This window comes from Erpetoichthys calabaricus, chromosome 2 (genome assembly GCF_900747795.2).
Source record: "Erpetoichthys calabaricus chromosome 2, fErpCal1.3, whole genome shotgun sequence".
Classification (NCBI taxonomy): Eukaryota; Metazoa; Chordata; class Cladistia; order Polypteriformes; family Polypteridae; genus Erpetoichthys; species Erpetoichthys calabaricus.
This window is the reverse complement of record NC_041395.2, coordinates 276,803,008-276,822,561: the sequence shown is the minus strand read 5'-3', so window position 1 is coordinate 276,822,561 and position 19,554 is coordinate 276,803,008. Positions and strand designations below refer to the sequence as shown.

Here is a 19,554-nt window from a genome sequence, read left to right as displayed (position 1 = left end):
GTGTGTGAGGAAAAATTTGACGGCTCTTTACACAAGAATTCTGGTGCAAGACCTAAATTTCCTTTTTCTAAGAAACATAACTCTGAAAACCTGCTACTTCGCCGGACCTCCAGTCTCCTCTTTCTAGATTGATTATTCCTGCTTTATCCATTCTTGCACTTCAGTGTTGTTGCTATGTATGTTTTATACTTTGAAAAGTGGTAATGCAGCCATGTTTTACGTTTAATGTATAGACCCCATGGAAAATACTGAATTTTTTTTTCTTTGTGGTACAGTATAATCTGACAACTTTATGCATTTTGTATAAGCACATCTTTTATTACAGATTTTCCTTAATTTGTATAAATACAAAATGACAGCCATGCACTGCATATTTGGCAAGTTTAAGTTGCTTTCCCACATGGAATGAATTAGATGTGCATGCAACAAAAACAAAGTTTTGTAACAGCAGCCAAGTTGCCTTTGGTCTACTGCTGTTTCATTTGAGTGCAAGAGGGACTTATTGTATGTAGTCAGCTAAGCACAAGGCTGTCACTCAAAAATTTACATAATGGAGAAATATGACATTCATCTATTGACAATCTTATTGTGTTGATTATAATGTACAGTGCATATTTGTGATGTTTAGTGTTGACTACATTAAGGGAATTTTCATTTTGTGGAAAATAAGTGCAATTTCAATTTAATTTAAACTTCTGTGAGATGCACAAACTAAATGTTTTTCATTAAATTGCAATAACTGCCTACTTTATTTTTCTGCAAACTTCACATATTTTATTGTGATAAATATCTATTCATAATTAAACACAGGGTATGTATTTGAACCTTCACTGATTTTTCTAAATCAAAGTCTAGTGGAGCTGAACAGCTGGACACAGGGCAAGAACCTACTTGACCGAGAGAGCAATCCGTTTCAAAACTCTCTCATTCAAATATATCCACTTACTCAACATGGCTCAATTTAGAATCCTTAATTATTATAACTTATACTTCTTTTGGTTGTGGGAAGAAGCCAACATACCAGTAGAAAAAATAATGTACACACTAGATGCTATAGAACAGGAATTATGTAAAGGGGCATTGTATCCACTGTGCCACTAGAAATTTTGAGCATACGCATCATCTTGGTGAAATTTATTAACAATACTTTCAATATTAAAATGTCAGTGTCATGTTAGATTTATGTCCTCAGTGCAGTGTGTGACATGAATTATTTGTGAAAGCATATTTCACTGTAGCCTGTTTGCTGCAAGATGTTTTTTATATATATATATATATATATACTGTATATATATATATATATATATATATATATATATATATATATATATATATATATATATATATATATATACTGTATATATATATATATATACTGTATATATATATATATATATATATATATATATATATATATATATATATATATATATATATAAACAGAAGCTTAATTTCCAAACCGTATAGATATGCCTTAGGGCGGCACAGTGGCGCAGTGGGTAGCGCTGCTGCCTCGCAGTTAGAAGACCCGGGTTCGCTTCCCGGGTCCGCCCTGGGTGGAGTTTGCATGTCCTCCCATAGTCCAAAGACATGCAGGTTAGGTGCATTGGCGATTCTAAAATTGTCCCTAGTGTGTGTGTGTGCGCGCGCCCTGCCCGGGGTTTGTTTCCTGCCTTGTGCCCTGTGTTGGCTGGGATTGGCTCCAGCAGACCCCCATGACCCTGCAGTTAGGATATAGCGTTGCATAATGGTTGGGTGGATAGATTTGCCTTATGTGTAACATATTCCTGAAGAACATATACCCAAGTAAAAATAATGGTTACTTCTTTTTGTGTGTATAAAGATTCTTTTGTATTAAAGTTACTAGTTTTACTGTTATTATTTTAACATCATAGTCAGGATATTTTAGATTAGTTCTGATGTGTTATTTATTTTTACTTCTTGTCATTTTAAATTTTGTTTTTTATTTTCTGTCATCGGCACTGGCATTTTTGAGTGTTGTTTGGCAACGTGATGCAAATTAGAGCAGGGCATGGCTCCACTATTTAAGAATCCAAAGTGACCATTCAAAGTTAGGACTTTGCAAGTCATTAGCGCTTAAGCAACAGAAAGAAAACCTTTACTGAAAGAACATCTGGTTTTTGACTTTTTTTTTTTTATGAACAAACTGTTTGGATAGCTTACAATCCCTGTAATGTGTAATTTAAAGTGTGAGTAGATAATACTAATCAAATTGAGTTTTTGTGCAAAGGGACTTTTTAAACAAGAACAGGTGTTTGTCAATTGAGAAATCAATGGGATCTATTATCACTATAGGCTGTAGCATTTTGCATAAAAGTAAGACTGAAAAACTTTTCCTCCTGTTTTCAGTGAAAAGGCCACGGGAAGACACACAAGGTAGTCGTCTGCATTGTATTTGGTGGTCTTTAAAGTGTTAATTTTGGTTTTCTTATAATTTTTATTCACACCAATTATTAACATGGTAAACATTAGGAAGTGAACAGAAATCAGAAATTGCTGTGCAGGCGTATAATATTCTATTCAAAATACACTTTAAAAAAGACATGCTTTCTGAGCATTGAATGAAATTTTTGTACATAAAAGTCAGGCCTTAATGAGAATGTGGAGGAACTGTTACTCTACATACTTCACTTTCATAAGCTTCCTGTACTTTGTAAAAAAAATAACACCTGGTACATACCAAATGCAGTAAAGTATTATCCAATCTCTAGCAACTGTTTGTGTCTTTTTGTACCACTTAAACAGGGCAGCTGGTCCTGACTTGAAAGCCTAACATTCTCAAACCTGCTTAATCCGGTTCAGGGCTGTTGTGGGGAGCAGAGCCTATTGCACCAGCCATGGGTGAGGTGCCTTGCATACACGACCTGTTTACCAAATAACTTAAAAGAAATATCTTTGGACCCCAGACACACTTCAGCACAGATATCACAAGAAAAGCAGAGGAAAACAACGCACAGAAACGATGAGAACTTTCATATTCCATGCATATAGTGAAAGGGTTCAGGATCTTCACTCTGCAGGGCCATTTCCTAAATAAAGGAATACAGTTATCTGAAATCAGTTGATTCTGCCACAAATTAATAATTCATACAGTACAGTGATATTTATAGCTTGGCTGATCTGTGTCAAAGCACTATTCATGAACTTATACAAACAGACATCAGGTTATATTAGAGCTTTCTGCATGGGTGCTGTTTGACGGATGAGTTACTGTTATTTTTCCTCACTTAATGCTATTATAATGAATCTATTAATTTTAATCTGCTTCATTTAAAAAGCATCATACTTAAGCTAGTATAAATGGTCTTTTCCTTGTTCATGAGTCCTCCTGTATGTGACATCCAAAGATTGGGTGAACAATACTTGCATGTTAAAAATGTTTCTGTGTTTGGTACAGGCTATTAGCAAGCCAAGCATTAAACAATATTGATATTACTGTAGCATACAGAAAGATATGCCAAAAGCAATCGATGAGTTAATATAGCAGCAATTGAAAAAATTTGAAAGAAAACAAATGGGAGGCTGAAGATGTTGGGAGCCTAATGAAAGCTGATATCTAGCTACTAGTTCCTGTGCTGTTATCCCATAACATGCATCTCATACTTGGACCACTACACCTTTAAAAATATTTTTTTAATATTCTTTAAAAGCACTGTATTATGTTTCCTCATTAGACTGTTGAGTATCATCAAAACAACAAATGTAAACTATGCAAAACAGTTAAGAGACCTGTAGCCACTTTTGTGCATTTCTTCGTTTTATACAGTTTTTCTTGTTATTCTGTGTCTGGAAATATGAACTACAGGAGCTTCAGGATTGGGGATTTTCTCCTTTGTATAGCAAGATCCTTGTAATATTAGGAATTTATACTTTTTATTTCCATTTAATTGTCCAATAACAGTTAAATAAGCAGCCATATCGAGCATTGCAGATTACATTTCTTTCAAAACAGACAAAAAACATATAAATAAATAATAATACAAGAATAAACTCTGTGTTTAGCATACTCTCAACTGTAAATCTATTTTTGCCCACCCCTGTGTTGTAGTAAACTGTGGTTTCTTTTTGTTTTTGCTTTTTGTATTGCGGTATGTTTATGCATTGCTCTTTTACACATTGAAGCTTCTAAAGCATCCTAATGCTGATTATCGGCTTATAACTTGTCACTGCACTTGAGCATTCTGAAGTCTAATATAATTTATTATCTGTTATATTATTTTTTTAAATGTGTATAGATAGATAGATAGATAGATAGATAGATAGATAGATAGATAGATAGATAGATAGATAGATAGATAGATAGTATAGTTGATTAAGGAAGAGGGCATTGATTATTGTTTTTACTGTGCCATATTAACTAGTAATTATATGGTATCAGAGCATATGCTGACAATACTCTGAGCTCTGCTTAATTCAGTTCCTGGTTATGGAGGCCAAACATATCAAGGCAGGATCTCACACTGGATGGAGCACCAGTCTTTTGCAGGGCCCACTTAGTTAATCTAATACAGATCATTATAAATACCAGTGAATAAACTATATGGAGTGATAATAGAATGTGTTTTTTTGTCTTGGGTTACTACCGTAGATACTCGTGTATAAGTCGAAAAATGTATGCCTTAAAATTCATTTAAAAAAACAGAATCGACTTATCCGCGGGGCAACACAATTGTCCATAGAATTTGGGTAATGACATTGTACACTCAACGCTTCATGGTGTTAAGTCACCGGTCATCTGCCGTTTCCCATGGTCTTTGAAATAATTATAAGCCAGCAATACTATTGCTAATTATCTAGTTTTTTTCTAATTTCATTAAATAATTCTTTAAACTGTAAAATACTTGAATTTGAGCATTAGGTTTTGCAGGTTTTGGATAACAAACATACCATTAGCTGCCATGTGCAACCAGATTTGGAATCAAAAGAACCAAGGCAACGCACGCTATCAGTGCGATGCAAGCACAGCCCGCGATTCAAAAAATTTCTCTGCCTACCTGTTTGTCTCGTCGGACAGTAGCTGAAAAGCAGCATCAGGAGAGAGCAGCCTGAAGTAGTCCAGCAGCGGGTGATCTGTCGTGTCCAACAGCAAGCCATGCTGTCTTGTGAAGTCCGGTAGGTGCATCGGCTGCGCGAATGCGTTCAGTTGGCAGCCGATCAGCTGGCGCGGCATCGGCTGGTGTCTGATCAGCTGATGCCGGCTTCTCACTCTCTTGCTTGATTCCTGATCACTGTCAATAAAATCCGATTCTGAAAAATCAGAGTCCGACTCAGCGATAATGTGCAAAACATCATCTGCCGAGTGTTTTCTTTTCTGCACTCGCTTCGCTCCCTTGTTACATATCGACGCCATCTTGCCTTTGTTTACATTTCGCAACTCACGCACACGCAAGGATTAGTTGCAGAGTCAACGAGTCTAGCATTTCTCCAAGCACAGAGTGAATGCCTGTGACATGACAGTGAGTTTTGTCGCCATTAACAGCTGATTGTCGCCCTCTATCTCTGATAGCTGTCAAGTTTTACCCTCGACTTATACGCTGGTCATAACAAATTTCGTAATTTTCGGCTTAAACAATACACTCGACTTATCTGCGAGATCGACTAATACCCGAGTATCTACGGTACTTATTCACTTCAGAATAAAAATTAACTCAACCCCATCTAGTCCAGTTTTACCATGGTTTATTGCTTGCTAAGATAAAGTAGAGCACTCTTAGGAAACAGTGGTAATTTATTTAGTCTGAAAAGATAGGTAAAAGGTTATTTCCATTTTGATAAAATAGAAAAGAAGGTTAGAGACCCAATGTTCAGTGAAAGCTATTGAGCCACCAAATGTTGCCTCTAACCTTCTCTATTTTTTCAGTGTGAAAATAATCTTTCCTTCTTTTTTCCATTTGCAAATACATTCTGATACTGCTCTTCACTAGCTTAATTTAATCTTATCATTAAAGCTGCCACCTTACAGCTCAAGGACTGAATTTGAATCCTTGCCTCTGACATTTCATTAGTCAAAAGAAGATTTTGCATATTCTTTTGACTCAAATTTGATGCTAGAAGTGTGTTTATAAGTGCTTGTGTGAATTTCTTTCCTGAGATGGACAGAGGCTGCATCCATGGTTGTTTTCTATCTTATAGTCAGAGATGCCTGGACAAACGTTTCCCCCCAGTAACACTTAAAAATTAGTGGTTGGATATTTTAAGGAATATAAAAATTTTCATTAAAAAGTACATTTTAATATTTAAATAACTGTCTCCTGTGGGCTATTTATTACCGACTTTCATGTTTGCTTCCATAATTGACCTGTGTCTGTTTTTTTCAAGGTTGTGAAATGGATGGCAACACCATATATAATCATTTTCATGTTAGGCTTTGTAATTTTAAGAGTGTTCTTGTTTTTTTTTTTTCTTTTCCATCAAATGTTCCATTAAGATAAATATTCTTATGTTTAATTGTATTTTTTAATTACTGTCTTTATTAACTATGCATTTTGATTTTTACAGTTACAACGAAGATAAATTACATATGAAGTATAATAGTTCAGGATTTAAAAGTAAACAGCAAGGCACATGTGTCCTACCAGCTAATAGCTTAGCAAATCCCTGTTCAAAGGCACTTACAGTATATAAGATTGTCATCTTCCAAATGATAGCATTCGTTTTACTTTGTGTTTGGCATTCTTTCCGATAGTTGAGCTGAGAAATACAGTATTTTATAGAGGCTTTGGACATTGTGAAAATCATAATCAGCACTAATGTGACATCTACTACATGGATGATGCTGCTGCGGTTTCCAGAATTATTGCTGCCTTTTTATTGTAGAACCAGTAGGAACAATACAATGCATATGTTCATCTTTTGAGAACTTTTTTTGAGTTTATCTGTGCCAATGAATTAAAACTGAAATACAAATCATTGCAGTTACAGGATTTGTTAAAAAAAATGAAATGTAAAGTCATTGATAAACACAACCTCTGTTATTTCAGGTCCCTTGTTGCAAACCTTGCAGCAGCCAATTGTTACAAAAAGGAAGATCATTTGGATATAGAAGAAAATTGGAAGCTTGTTGAAAAGGCAAAGGTCTACTACATTGCAGTAAGTAACCTGACAGATATTTATTTCAGGTGATAAAAAATAAAATATAAAATTTTCTCACTCTAGTTGTTGGTCTTTTTAACTAATTTGCTGTATACTTGAAACACTCTTACTTCACATACATATGTGGCATTTTCGCATTCTGAATAAATAAAATACAGTGGCAATTTTCAGTATCTGTATAGCTCTTTCCAAAGTGAATGGTAATGGAATTGCATAAATACTAAATGTTATATTGTGTAAACTTAATATGAAACATAAGTTATTTTCAGAAAATATTGGTTTAACTATCATCATACTATCAGATACCCTATAGTTTTTAAATGTTCTCATTTTAAATTGACAAATGACTATGAACTGTCATGCTATTACTTTTAACTTATTTCAGGTAGCACAATACTTGATACAGACACCAAGATTTACATTTTTAAAACTTCTACAAATTTAAGTTACATACTGTGTTTAATTATAGTGCCAATTTAAAATTTACTTTTATAATGCTATTTATAAAATTAAGTATATTTATATTTTATTAAATTAAAACTTAGTCTAGTAAATGTTATCTTAAAATGTATTTGTAGATTACAACAGATCAAAAATGTGGAATGATATCGTGGTAATGGATACTGAAAAAGGAATGTCACATTAAATAAAAATCACCTGAGTGCTTTATATGTTAACGCATGTCAGGTCTTTTTTTTTTTCTTTAATCAGAACATGTTTTCTTTTAAAAGAAAAAGATTATTATATGATAATATCATGTGTTTGGAGTGGCACATTGAACATCTTGAGTTGATACTGAAGGATTCATTACCTTCTAGCAGATGTAGACTTCCCTCAGTGAGAACTACATTGATATTCTGTTTACTTTTTAGTGAATGAGGAACACTAAATTCACAAGCATCAGTGTCTGTTTCTTTTACTTGTCAGAATCTCATGTAGTTGTGGATGTTTAAAAAGCTAGCTAATTAGTGAAAACTCTCTTAGATCAGTGTGTATGTATGCACAAAAATATCTATATAAACACCTTTCTAAGATTAGTTCAGTCAGTTCAAAGATGATATGTTTTTAGGAAGCAGACAGTTGCATTTTTTTAGATTAGAGTCTAGATTTAATTTCTGCTATTTGTAGCTAATTAAAATCACAGGACATTAAGTAATCAATGAACTTATTTATACATATTTAATTTTAATGTGTTTTAGATCACATTAGGAATAGATTAATTTTTTTTTTGTTTGTATTACTATAGGGGTTGTAAATACAAAATATTTCAACTGTTTTAAGAGTAATACAAGGTTAGCCCACAGTTTTGCACAGTTATTACTAGTAATTTGTTGTGGAATTGTTTAAACATACCAATAGGATAACCAGATATATTTGATACCTTCCTTGTTTTTCTACATTCTTCTGTCAAGTTCAGTAGCCTCACACCAGTGAGAAATAAGAATGTGTCTCCTTTTTGTTGCAGTGTCAAAATAACTGCTGTTGCAGGCCATCAAGAGTTAGGCGCATCAGAGAGCTTCGCTTGGCCTCTCTCATGACATGTTTTTTTGAAGCACAATGACTAACTGTGCTTTTAACAACAGCATTTTATCTGCATAAAATGTTTAATGCCTGTAAATTGATTACTGTTTTTTTTAGTTAAACAATAAATTCAGTAACAGCCCATTGCTCAATATCTATTTGGTATTTTTGATAATGGGTTGTTCCCCAGCAATGCAGTGCCAAAGGGGACACTTCAAATTAACCAGAGCAAAAGTTGGAGACATTTTCTGTTGACTTTGAAGTATAGAAAGTGCTGAAATCTTTTCTTCGATAACCCCTGTGTATGAAGGATGCTTAGTGCGACAGTGGCTAGCACTGCAGTCTCACAACTTTTCAAAGCCAGGTTAATTTCTGGTTCAGTCTTAAGTAGTGTGATTTTTGCACATTATCCCTATTGTCTGCTTGACACTTGTTGGCTATGCTAGCATTAGGTGTAAGTAGATGTATTTTGTTGAAGGGTGGCATCCTATCTAGGGCTCATTCCACTATTATGCATAGCACTGGTAAGATAGTCTTCTGCTCCCCACATCCTTTCAATCATTGACAGCTGATAATCATATGCTTTGTATATTTTAAACACATGTAATTTATATTTAAGATAGATAGATAGATAGATAGATAGATAGATAGATAGATAGATAGATAGATAGATAGATAGATAGATAGATAGATAGATAGATAGATAGATAGATACTAAAGAGCTGCAATAATAAACTTTATCTAAATAAAATTTCCTGAATTAAAATATATAAATGCAGTGGTCTTCAGCTTTTGTTAAATCTTACACTGTTAAATTGCTTGATGAATATCTTGCAAGTAGCTTTCAAAATGAACATGTAAACAAACTTTACGGGTACATTTTTACTTTATGGGAAAATGTAAGGTTGTTATTTAGTTGTATATTCACTCTTTTGCTATATTTTCCTCACCTTATTATAATCCAAAGATCCCTTAATCTTTATCAGTTATATATTTTTGTTAAAAATATCTATATACTGTAGTATTTAATCTTGTCAGATGCTATGTCTTAACTAGTTCCTTTATTGTACTCTTAAGCTGTTTGGACTATCCTTCTTATTTATGTCTTTTTTGTTTTTAATTCTCTTCACAGGAGGTGCATTTTCTTTTCTTAGGTGTACATTGAAAATGCTTTTATTTTTAATATCTTTTTATGCACCATTTACAAATGGATATTCTTTATTATTTTATTTATGAAAATTAATCCTGCACTTAAACCTGCAGTAAGGGCTCTCATACTGGCATACTGTAGATGATAGTTACTATCACATCATTTGATCCTAATGTAGAAATTTTTTTGTTTGAAAATGTAATACTTGTGGTGCACACCAAATTCATATGTGTAATGTATTTTAAACTATTATTTTCCAGATATTAGTCAGTTACATTTTTTGGATTGTAATTAGTGTCTATAGTGCGAAAGGATCAGAAAAACAGCTCTCAGTTAAACTGAACATATCTGAATGCTTCAGACTTGTGACAACTATTTTCACATAAGTTTTGTAAAAGCTATTGAAATATTATCCCTGCATTTCCCCATAACACAATGTTTGTGTCGTCATGATGATGAATGATAATAATACAATTACTGGTTTTTCATTGGTAACATTCACATTACAACCCACTCAGTGAGTTGCATCTATCCCACCTCCATGGGTAAAATGTGGCACTTCAAAAATATATAAGTCAAGTAATGAAAAATCCATTTCCTTTTGCCTGTCCTGTTGTCGGTCCATTGATTGCAGAGTGCTTCTGAAATCCAGTGACAGGAGGCTTACATGCAGGCCTTCATGCACACCTGGAAGAGAGAGGACAAACATTGTCATGACAGGAGGACAGAGTCAAGCACAGGGTTTCTGTGGCAGTGTTGGTGTGGAGAGAGGAGAAGTGGTCAACAGGAGGGAGAGAAGAGGAGACTATGGAAGGGAAATAGGTAAGAGAGAGGGAGTGGAGGTGACAGCAGAAGGATACAGTGGAGGGTGGAGAAGACTGAGAAGAGGGAAGCAGCAGATTGAACTGAATGAATAAGTGTTCAGACATGTGTAGAGGAGTGTTAGTTGCATTTATGGGAGTGCAGTTGCATGAGAGGATGATGTTAAAACAGATTGCCAGCCTTGTGAGTCAGTGGGATGTGGAGCTGTGTGATGCTGAAGGAAGAGAGAAAAGTGAGAAAATCAAAAACAGGAAGGCTGTCCAGATCCAGGAATAAAAAGTGGTCTGCTGTCAACTGGGAGGTAAGAGAGCAGTCCATCCAGCTCGTCAAGGAAAATCCTGAGTAGACCTGAAAGGGGATAAAAAAACCTGGCTCATCTCCTCTCCAATCTGGTAAATAAACAGTGCTTTGGTCAGGGCTGTATTTTTTTTTTTTTACATTATGAAACAATAATACAAAAAAGTTTAGTATGTACCTAAAGAACTACAAACACATCCAGTATCATATTATTATACTACCTTTAAGGAGAAAATTTTGTTGGTCTGACCTCTTTAAATTTTATTTCAATACCTCTGCTCTAGTACCTCTTTATTTTATTGATGCTTATGATTATCCCTACCCATTATTCCAGTATCTTCACAAATTTATGCAAAAAGAGCAACATAACCATCCAAGTAATGCACATTGTCAGTTTTTAAGTGAGATACAGTAGCAGATACAGAGATCTTTTTTAGCATGTCAGGAGGAAAGGTATAGGTAGAGTAGTGTTTTCCAACTTTTTTTCTATGGTGACACATTTTTTGTAACCCAAAAATTTCCAAGGCACACCACGAATATACCAACCAAAAAAGCATTAAGTCTCTTACACATACTAAACTATTCGATGGGGCGGGATGAGGGCAGCCAAAAAAAGCAGCTCGGAGATTGCCATTCGGAGACACAGCACTTAGTGATCACTTTGGATGCATTTTAAAGCTGCTTCTTCCATTTGCTTACTCATACAGGCAGTTGTTTCTCTGCCTCACTCCACTGACCTGGTGTCAGAGGCAGCACGTATGCCCACTGGCCCTCGGCTCTGCGAGAGTCACTGGTGAACATGCACCCAGGCATATGGACCTAACTGGTAAAGTGCTCTCTAAGTGCTGTGTCTGCAAAACAGCAATCACGGAGCTACTTTAATGTCGGCTTCTGCAGGAAATCCCGTCCTCCTCAGACAGGTCTAGACTACCTGAGGAGCATGTCTCTGTCACTTTCTGGTTATACAGTATGCTAAACTGCACTTCATTGTACCTGTATAATGACAATAAAGTTTCATCTGATCTAATATTCATGATTTTAGTTGTTTAATATTCATTCAGTTCTCCTTTGAAGGGTGTTTGCAGTAGTGGACTGTGTGTGATATTCTCAATTAAGTATGTTGTTGACTCAACTTAAAACATAATTAACAAGGATATATAATAATAATAATAATAATTTTTTGCATTTATATAGCGCTTTTCTCACTACTCAAAGCGCTTAGCAATTGCAGGTTAAGGGCCTTGCTTAAGGGCCCAACAGAGCAGAGTCCCTTTTGGCATTTTACGGGATTCGAACTGGCAACCTTCTGATTGCCAGTGCAGATCCCTAGCCTCAGAGCCACCACTATATATAGACAGTCTAACACAGGTTTTAGTGTGTTAGAAGAACACCTGTGTACTTTGGGCTTGCAAAAACATTCAGACTACAAAGAATATATGCCCTAATCAGCAGTACTAACTGTTCTGTGACTATGAATGCCCTTTATTAAAATATTGCAATAAAAATTAGAAAAGTGGCGGCACGGTGGCATATTGGGTAGCGCTGCTGCCTCGCAGTTGGGAGACCTGGGGACCTGGGTTCGCTTCCCGGGTCCTCCCTGCGTGGAGTTTGCATGTTCTCCCCGTGTCTGCGTGGGTTTCCTCTGGGCACTCCGGTTTACTCCCACAGTCCAAATACATGCAGGTTAGGTGGATTGGCGATTCTAAATTGGCCCTAGTGTGTGCTTGGTTAGTGGGTGTGTTTGTGTGTGTCCTGCGGTGGGTTGGCACTCTGCACAGGATTGGTTCCTGCCTTGTGCCCTGTGTTGGCTGGGATTGGCTCCAGCAGACCCCCCGTGACCCTGTGTTCGGATTCAGTGGGTTGGAAAACAGAAACAGAACAGAAATTAGAAAAGTAATTTAATTAGTAAATGGAAGTCCATCTAACTGTTGACATGTCATGTACACAATCTGATTTCAAGCTACAGGGAGTTGATGTCTGTAGTTACATTTATTATTATTATTATTAAGGGCAATAGGTATGAATGCAACCCAACGTACTTACCTATTCATAACTGTGGTTAATACTTTATATTTTTGAGCCATGCCTCCATTAATCACCCTCCTTTGTTGGTAGTGGATTTGGAATCATGGTGCATTTTAAAACTTTTAAATAGGGTTATAACGTGTTTAAATCTTTCTCTCTACAAACTTTTTTTTTTTTTTATAAAGTCTTGTTTTACTTCTATGTTCATTTTCTCTTTAACCTATCAATTTTTAATATTAAGTTCATATTGCACCGGACAAATATCTTTGAATGCCTATAAGACAGCCTTGGTGTCACAATCACAGCTAATCCATTAACAGTTGTGTTTGGTGGAGTAGAGAAGGACAAACTGATTGCAATTGCCTATACCACACTACTAGCATGTAAAGTTATCCCCATCCCACCTTTTATAAGTGAGTGGGTAACTGGTGTTTATTTATTTGTTTGTTTGTTTATACTATTTGAAATTGTAACAAATTCTCACTTCAAAGACCTTTTCAAAACTTTGTTAAAATATGGGAAGATCTAATTAATAAAATTTTAGAATAAGCATTTAGAGCGGGTAGAAGGACATTCTCCCTTCTTCGTTGTTTTTAAAGATTTCCTCTTGCTGTTGGCTCTCTTCTCTTTCTGTCATGGAAGGGTTGGATTCTGTTTTGTTAAGTTCTACTTGATTGTATGTGATGTCATCTTCTTCACTGTATAGGTTAGACTTGATTGTATGTAATGTTATTTTCTTCAAGTAAAATTAAATCAAAGAAAAGTTCATAATGCAGTTCTGTAGTTTTTAATTTTTTTTTTTAATTAGAGACAAAAACACAGCACTCAAAGGACACAAAACCTGATAGCTTGAAAAGTATATAAAATCACTCAAACCCACCTTAACCATTCCCGTTTTTCAAAATCCTCCATGGCCATGTGAATTAACAACATGAGCAGTTCTGTATTTTTAATCATTACTGCTGAATATAAAAGTTTATCTGTATTGTGCAAACAAAATGAAAGATATATTTGTGAGAATATACTGAAAGATTTTCAGGTGAAGGGAAAAAATCTGACTGTAAAAAGTTCTGCAATACTTGAAATCAGTTAACACAATTAAAATATTTCAGTGGAATAAACTGAAGTAAGGGTTTTACTTCAGTCAAATCATGAGAGATTAATACAGTATATTGCAATAAAGTATGTTGCAGGGTTGAACTGCAATATTTAATATTTTGAAACAACTTTTGAAAAAAATCACTATTATTGTATCATCACCCAAGTATTTGGGGGAATAGTATCCTAGTACGGCAATACCCACTTTGTTAAGTAACACATCTCTTTAATTATTTTGTGATAGGTAATGTCCCTATGTTGCAGTAATCTCATTCATATATATATATATATATATATATATATATATATACAGTATATATATACATATATATATATATTAGCCAACCCGCGGCATAGTATACACCGCATAATTAGGTATTGATGGGTGAACACTTCCTGAACGACACAGTTGTCCAAATGGGGTGGGTTTGTGGATACCACTGTGAATGAATGAAAAGATAGACCTCTGGAGAGAGCAACATATAATTGTCTGTGACTGAAACCGGGATCGTCTGTGACGAAGAAGGCCACGCTGGTGAAAGTTACTTCGTCGGTAGGGATAAGTGTCAGTACTTGTAGATTAAGGTGTAGCGAGTCTTCGTTGTTGACGCTTAATATAGCTTGCATACTGAGATGTTCCGGAGTCAGAGTTGAGAAACACTTTGTTAATGTCTTTTAAGCACAGGGGAAAAAATGAACATGTGAAACATCCGTATAATGTAATAAGCCACCAAGAAAAGTAACATTGTAACAATGCTATCTACGACCCGATCTCTGTAAACAGAAGTGATAAGAAAATCGAGCCCGGTGTATTCTTTAACTGCCTTGTGGCGCTGTAGTAGTGCTGCTGCTTTGCAGTAAGGAGACTGTGGAAGATTGTGGTTTCGCTTCCCGGTTCCTCCCTGTATGGATAGCGCTTTGAATACTGAGAACACCGCTATATCAATGTAACGAAGTATTAACAGGAAATTGTCTTCGTGTAATAGTAAAAGGCAAATTATCCGCGACAAACAAACTGTTTTTAATGCTGCATACCAATCCGCGGCGTAGTATACGCCGCATAATCACGCCACTTTTTAAATGTTTTTTAAGCAGGGGGAAAAAAATTAACATTTTCAAAATCCGTAACGCTGCTTTCAGTAAGTACAATGCACACGCGTTTAATTTGTCGGCCACTTTTTGCCAGCCGTGTTTTCTGGTTTGGGCTGCTTTTGCAGTGTTACCGCTTGTGCATATTAAATCTTGAAATCCTTCGAGTAACTAATTAACTAATACCAACCCACCCACACACAGAGCTTGTGTGGAAAAAATGTGCCCGTACTTTCATAATTTTGTTGCAGCCTATAGTGGAGTCAGGCACAGAGAAGGTCAGCTGGTGAGAGAGCGTCTCGACTGTTGCAGGGCCTGCATCGGTGAAGCAGGTGAGACGCTAATGAAACAGAGGCACAGGGCTTATTGGTTTTTAAAGACTGCTTCCTTCATTGTGTTTTAACCTCAGTTGTAAAGGATTGTTTTAAGGATCCCATGGGATACCCCTCGCAAACTGTTTTAGACGCTGCATTCAGCAATCAATTCACATCCGCGACAAACATGCCTCTTCTTACATGGTCCTGCTTTGGTGGGCGGGGAAACGTTTTCCGTGTTCCTGCAGGACCATCTAAGAAGACGCATGTTTGTCGCGGATGCGAATTCCTGTGTGTAGTGTGTAAAACAGTTTGCGATGTTGCACGCGGTCGTGCGTTGTAACCGAAAAGTCAATGTGGCTCAGAGCTGCATGCGGACTGTAGCACAGACAAACAGCAATGACGGCGTGTTTTCCGAGGCGTCGCGTTCGAGTTGGTGGATGTGGCTCTGCGAGTTTTCATCGTATCCAATGGTCTTAGAGTTGGTGGCCGTGGCTCCTTCCTGCGTTCTTTCATAAGTGTCTTGCCCGCTCTGGCGGTGGCTTAGAGAATCCATATATGGCTCCTTCCTGCGTGCTTTCATGGGTGTCGTGCCGCTCTAACGGTGGCTTAGAGAATTATATATATATATATATATATATATATATATATATATATATATATATATATATATATATATTATTTATTTAAGTAGGAAAATTAAGGACATTTAATATAACATATATACAGTTCATATACAGTACAGGGTGAGTCAAAATTATGTTAACATTTGAATGGCGGAAACAATTTTTTCACAAAACATACTTCATATGTGCATGATGATTTACAGGAATGTCTCAGGCTGTTAGCCATCATGTTCAACACGCAAAAACCAATGAGCAACATTACCATTTAAAGCCTGGACACACATTTCGCAGAGAATAGATGATACCACAGTCCGTATTCTGTTCTTCAGGTCATTGATATCACAAACTTTCTTGCTATACACGCACTCCTTCACCATACCCCAGAAATCACAGGTTGTCAAATCAGGGGAGTGTGGAGGCAAAGGCGATGGTCCACCAGGACCTGTCCATCGACCTGGAAAGGTGTGGTCGAGATAAAAATCCATTAGTGTTAACATAATTTTGACTCACCCTGTATATATAGAAATGTTTTCATTTTCACTGGCAAGTCTTGTCAAGAAAGTTATTAAAGCCAGAGCACTGTTCATCATGCTATGGCTGGTCTTGCATACAGTGTTAGCAACTGTAAGGTTAAATGAACTACAGTTAAATGTGTTGGTGTCCTCAAAACGATATCACAGCTCTTTGATTTTAATAGTATTTTTGGCCCTTTGATAATATCAAACAGCTGAACCTGGATCGCCCTGTCGTATATTATATTTGCCCTTGTTCCCACCGAAAGGTTTTCATAAAGTATTGAGTTAGAGAATAGTTTCTACAGCTAAGAGTTCTAGTGCCCATTTTGCTTGTCTTTGAAGCTGTTTCTTTTCAAACATTGAAGAAACATAATAATGTCTTTAAAAATGTAGTTATTCTTAAATCCTGTTTCTTGTTCTAATCTTTTAATGTTTAAGGCTATCTCTTTCAGATTTGACTTGAGTATAGAAAAGTATTATAACAAGAGGCACAAGCCTCATCTACTCAGCCATCCCAACAGTAAATGTTCTCAATATCCAAATCACATAGTAGCGACTGAATACATCTTTTGTTCTGTTCCATTTTTAAATAAAAGCAAAAATTGATGATTGTGGGATTACAATGTAACTTCAGTTGAATGCAGAGTAGAAACCGAATTCAGAATTTTCAAAAGTGGAAACAGTAATATACAAAAAAAATAGATCTGAGTTAGCGAGTGGGCCTGTCTCTCTTTTTTCTCATTTTTTCTGTTTTTGTCAATGTAGCCCACCTTTTTTCGATGGTGCAATTGATTGTTCTCTTCCTCATGTCCATTCATCTTTCTGCAGGTTATGCCCCAAAACCACTGTCTCCACCATGGAAACACAGATGGTTAGTAACTTCAAAAGGAATATAAAAAAGGAAAAAAAGATGCACAAAGAGGAGAATGAAAGGGAGCAAATCAAGAAAAATATAATTATTCTTCAACTCAAAAATAATACCAGCATACTCATTTTGTTTCCCAGAAACTTCTGAAGCATTGATCTCTAAGAATTAGTTTGTGTGAATATAGATTTTAATAAGTTCTCATCAACTAGCATCAATAGTTTAAGTCACCAGTTTATACTGGTTTTATAGGACATAATGATTTCAATAACAAAGTAATAGGGGCATGGTTGGAAATAACAATAGCATTGAACTTGCAAGATTTAATAGAGGCTATGTTGTTATCAATTACAAAAAAAAACAAAACTACAGCATAATTTACTAACAAGAAGAATGAATATTCTCTCCAAATTAGATTCAGAAATCTACATGGGTCAGAAAGATTGTGATCCTTTATAAATTGTGTAGTTACCATTGTATTCTTAGATATTATAGTTACAGTTGTGGAGGAACTATTTAAGTCTGGGTTTATAGTACAGCTAAAGTCTCTACCCATTACTGGTTTTTAAGTGATCATATTGGGGAACTAATGCAAACATCTTAAGCATATATTCTGTCGTTCGTATTCACTAAGTGTATATTAGCCAGAATACATTTTAATTTGATTTTCTGCCAATTGGCTACAAAGGAAATTGTTTTATACATTAAAATTTACACACCTTTAGTTTTTTATTACAGTTATATTGAAAAGTTTGATAAACTACCCAGACTCTTTGCAGCTGAAACTGATCCATCCCCATTAAGTGGGTCTCCTGTAAAATACTGTTTTATTCTTATCTTATAAGGACTTGAGGTATGAGAGCCTATTTTTCTCTTATAAGGTCATGATTGAGACCTCTAATGATACAGCATTCAAAATTTACTGATTGATTATTTATCCTGTTTCTGTCTTGTAGGTAACCCTTTTAGTATTAAATGAAAGTAGCAATATTTTTTATATTTAAACTTTATTGTAAGTTTTGCATCTTCTTTGCTGGTTTTGCAATCAGTAAACTAACCAATAAATGACCACATACAGTTAGGTCCATAAATATTTGGACAGAGACAACTTTTTCCTAATTTTGGTTCTGTACATTACCACAATGAATTTTAAATGAAACAACTCAGATGCAGTTGAAGTGCAAACTTTCAGCTTTAATTCAGTGGGGTGAACAAAACGATTACATAAAAATGTGAGGCAACTAAAGCATTTTTTAACACAATCCCTTCATTTCAGGGGCTCAAAAGTAATTGAACAAATTAAATAACTGGAAATAAAATGTTCATTTCTAATACTTGGTTGAAAACCCTTTGCTGGCAATGACAGCCTGAAGTCTTGAACTCATGGACATCACTAGACGCTGGGTTTCCTCCTTTTTAATGCTCTGCCAGGCCTTTACTGCAGCAGCTTTCAGTTGCTGTTTGTTTGTGGGCCTTTCTGTCTGAAGTTTAGTCTTCAACAAGTGAAATGCATGCTCAGTTGGGTTAAGATCAGGTGACTGACTTGGCCATTCAAGAATTTTCCACTTCTTTGCTTTAATAAACTCCTGGGTTGCTTTAGCTGTATGTTTTGGGTCATTGTCCATCTGTATCATGAAACGCTGCCCAATCAATTTGACTGCATTTAGCTGGATTTGAGCAGACAGTATGACTCTGAACACTTCAGAATTCATTCGGCTGCTTCTGTCCTGTGTCACATCATCAATAAACACTAGTGTCCCAGTGCCACTGGCAGCCATGCACGCCCAAGCCATCACACTGCCTCCACCGTGTTTTGCAGATAATGTGGTATGCTTGGATAATGAGCTGTTCTACGCCTTCTCCATACTTTTTTCTTGCCATCATTCTGGTAGAGGTTGATCTTGGTTTCATCTGTCCAAAGAATGTTTTTCCAGAATTGTGCTGGCTTTTTTAGATGTTCTTTAGCAAAGTCCAGTCTAGCCTTTTTATTCTTGAGGCTTATGAGTGGCTTCCACCTTGCAGCGCACCCTCTGTATTTATTTTCATGCAGTCATCTCTTTATGGTAGACTTGGATATCGATACGCCTACCCCCTGGAGAGTGTTGTTCACTTGGTTGGC

General features: G+C 35.8%; 1 protein-coding gene across 4 annotated transcripts in view; it reads left to right on the top strand.

Annotated features, from left to right (window-relative positions):
* Nucleotides 1-19,554, top strand: part of LOC114647068 (adenosine kinase-like) — a 594,211-nt gene that overhangs the window by 322,508 nt on the left and 252,149 nt on the right. For all 4 annotated transcript variants that reach the window (XM_028795583.2, XM_028795585.2, XM_028795582.2 and 1 more), the window contains one exon: nt 7,002-7,110. In XM_028795583.2, coding sequence (XP_028651416.1) covers nt 7,002-7,110 — 109 coding nt within the window. The remainder of the gene's footprint in view (nt 1-7,001; nt 7,111-19,554) is intronic.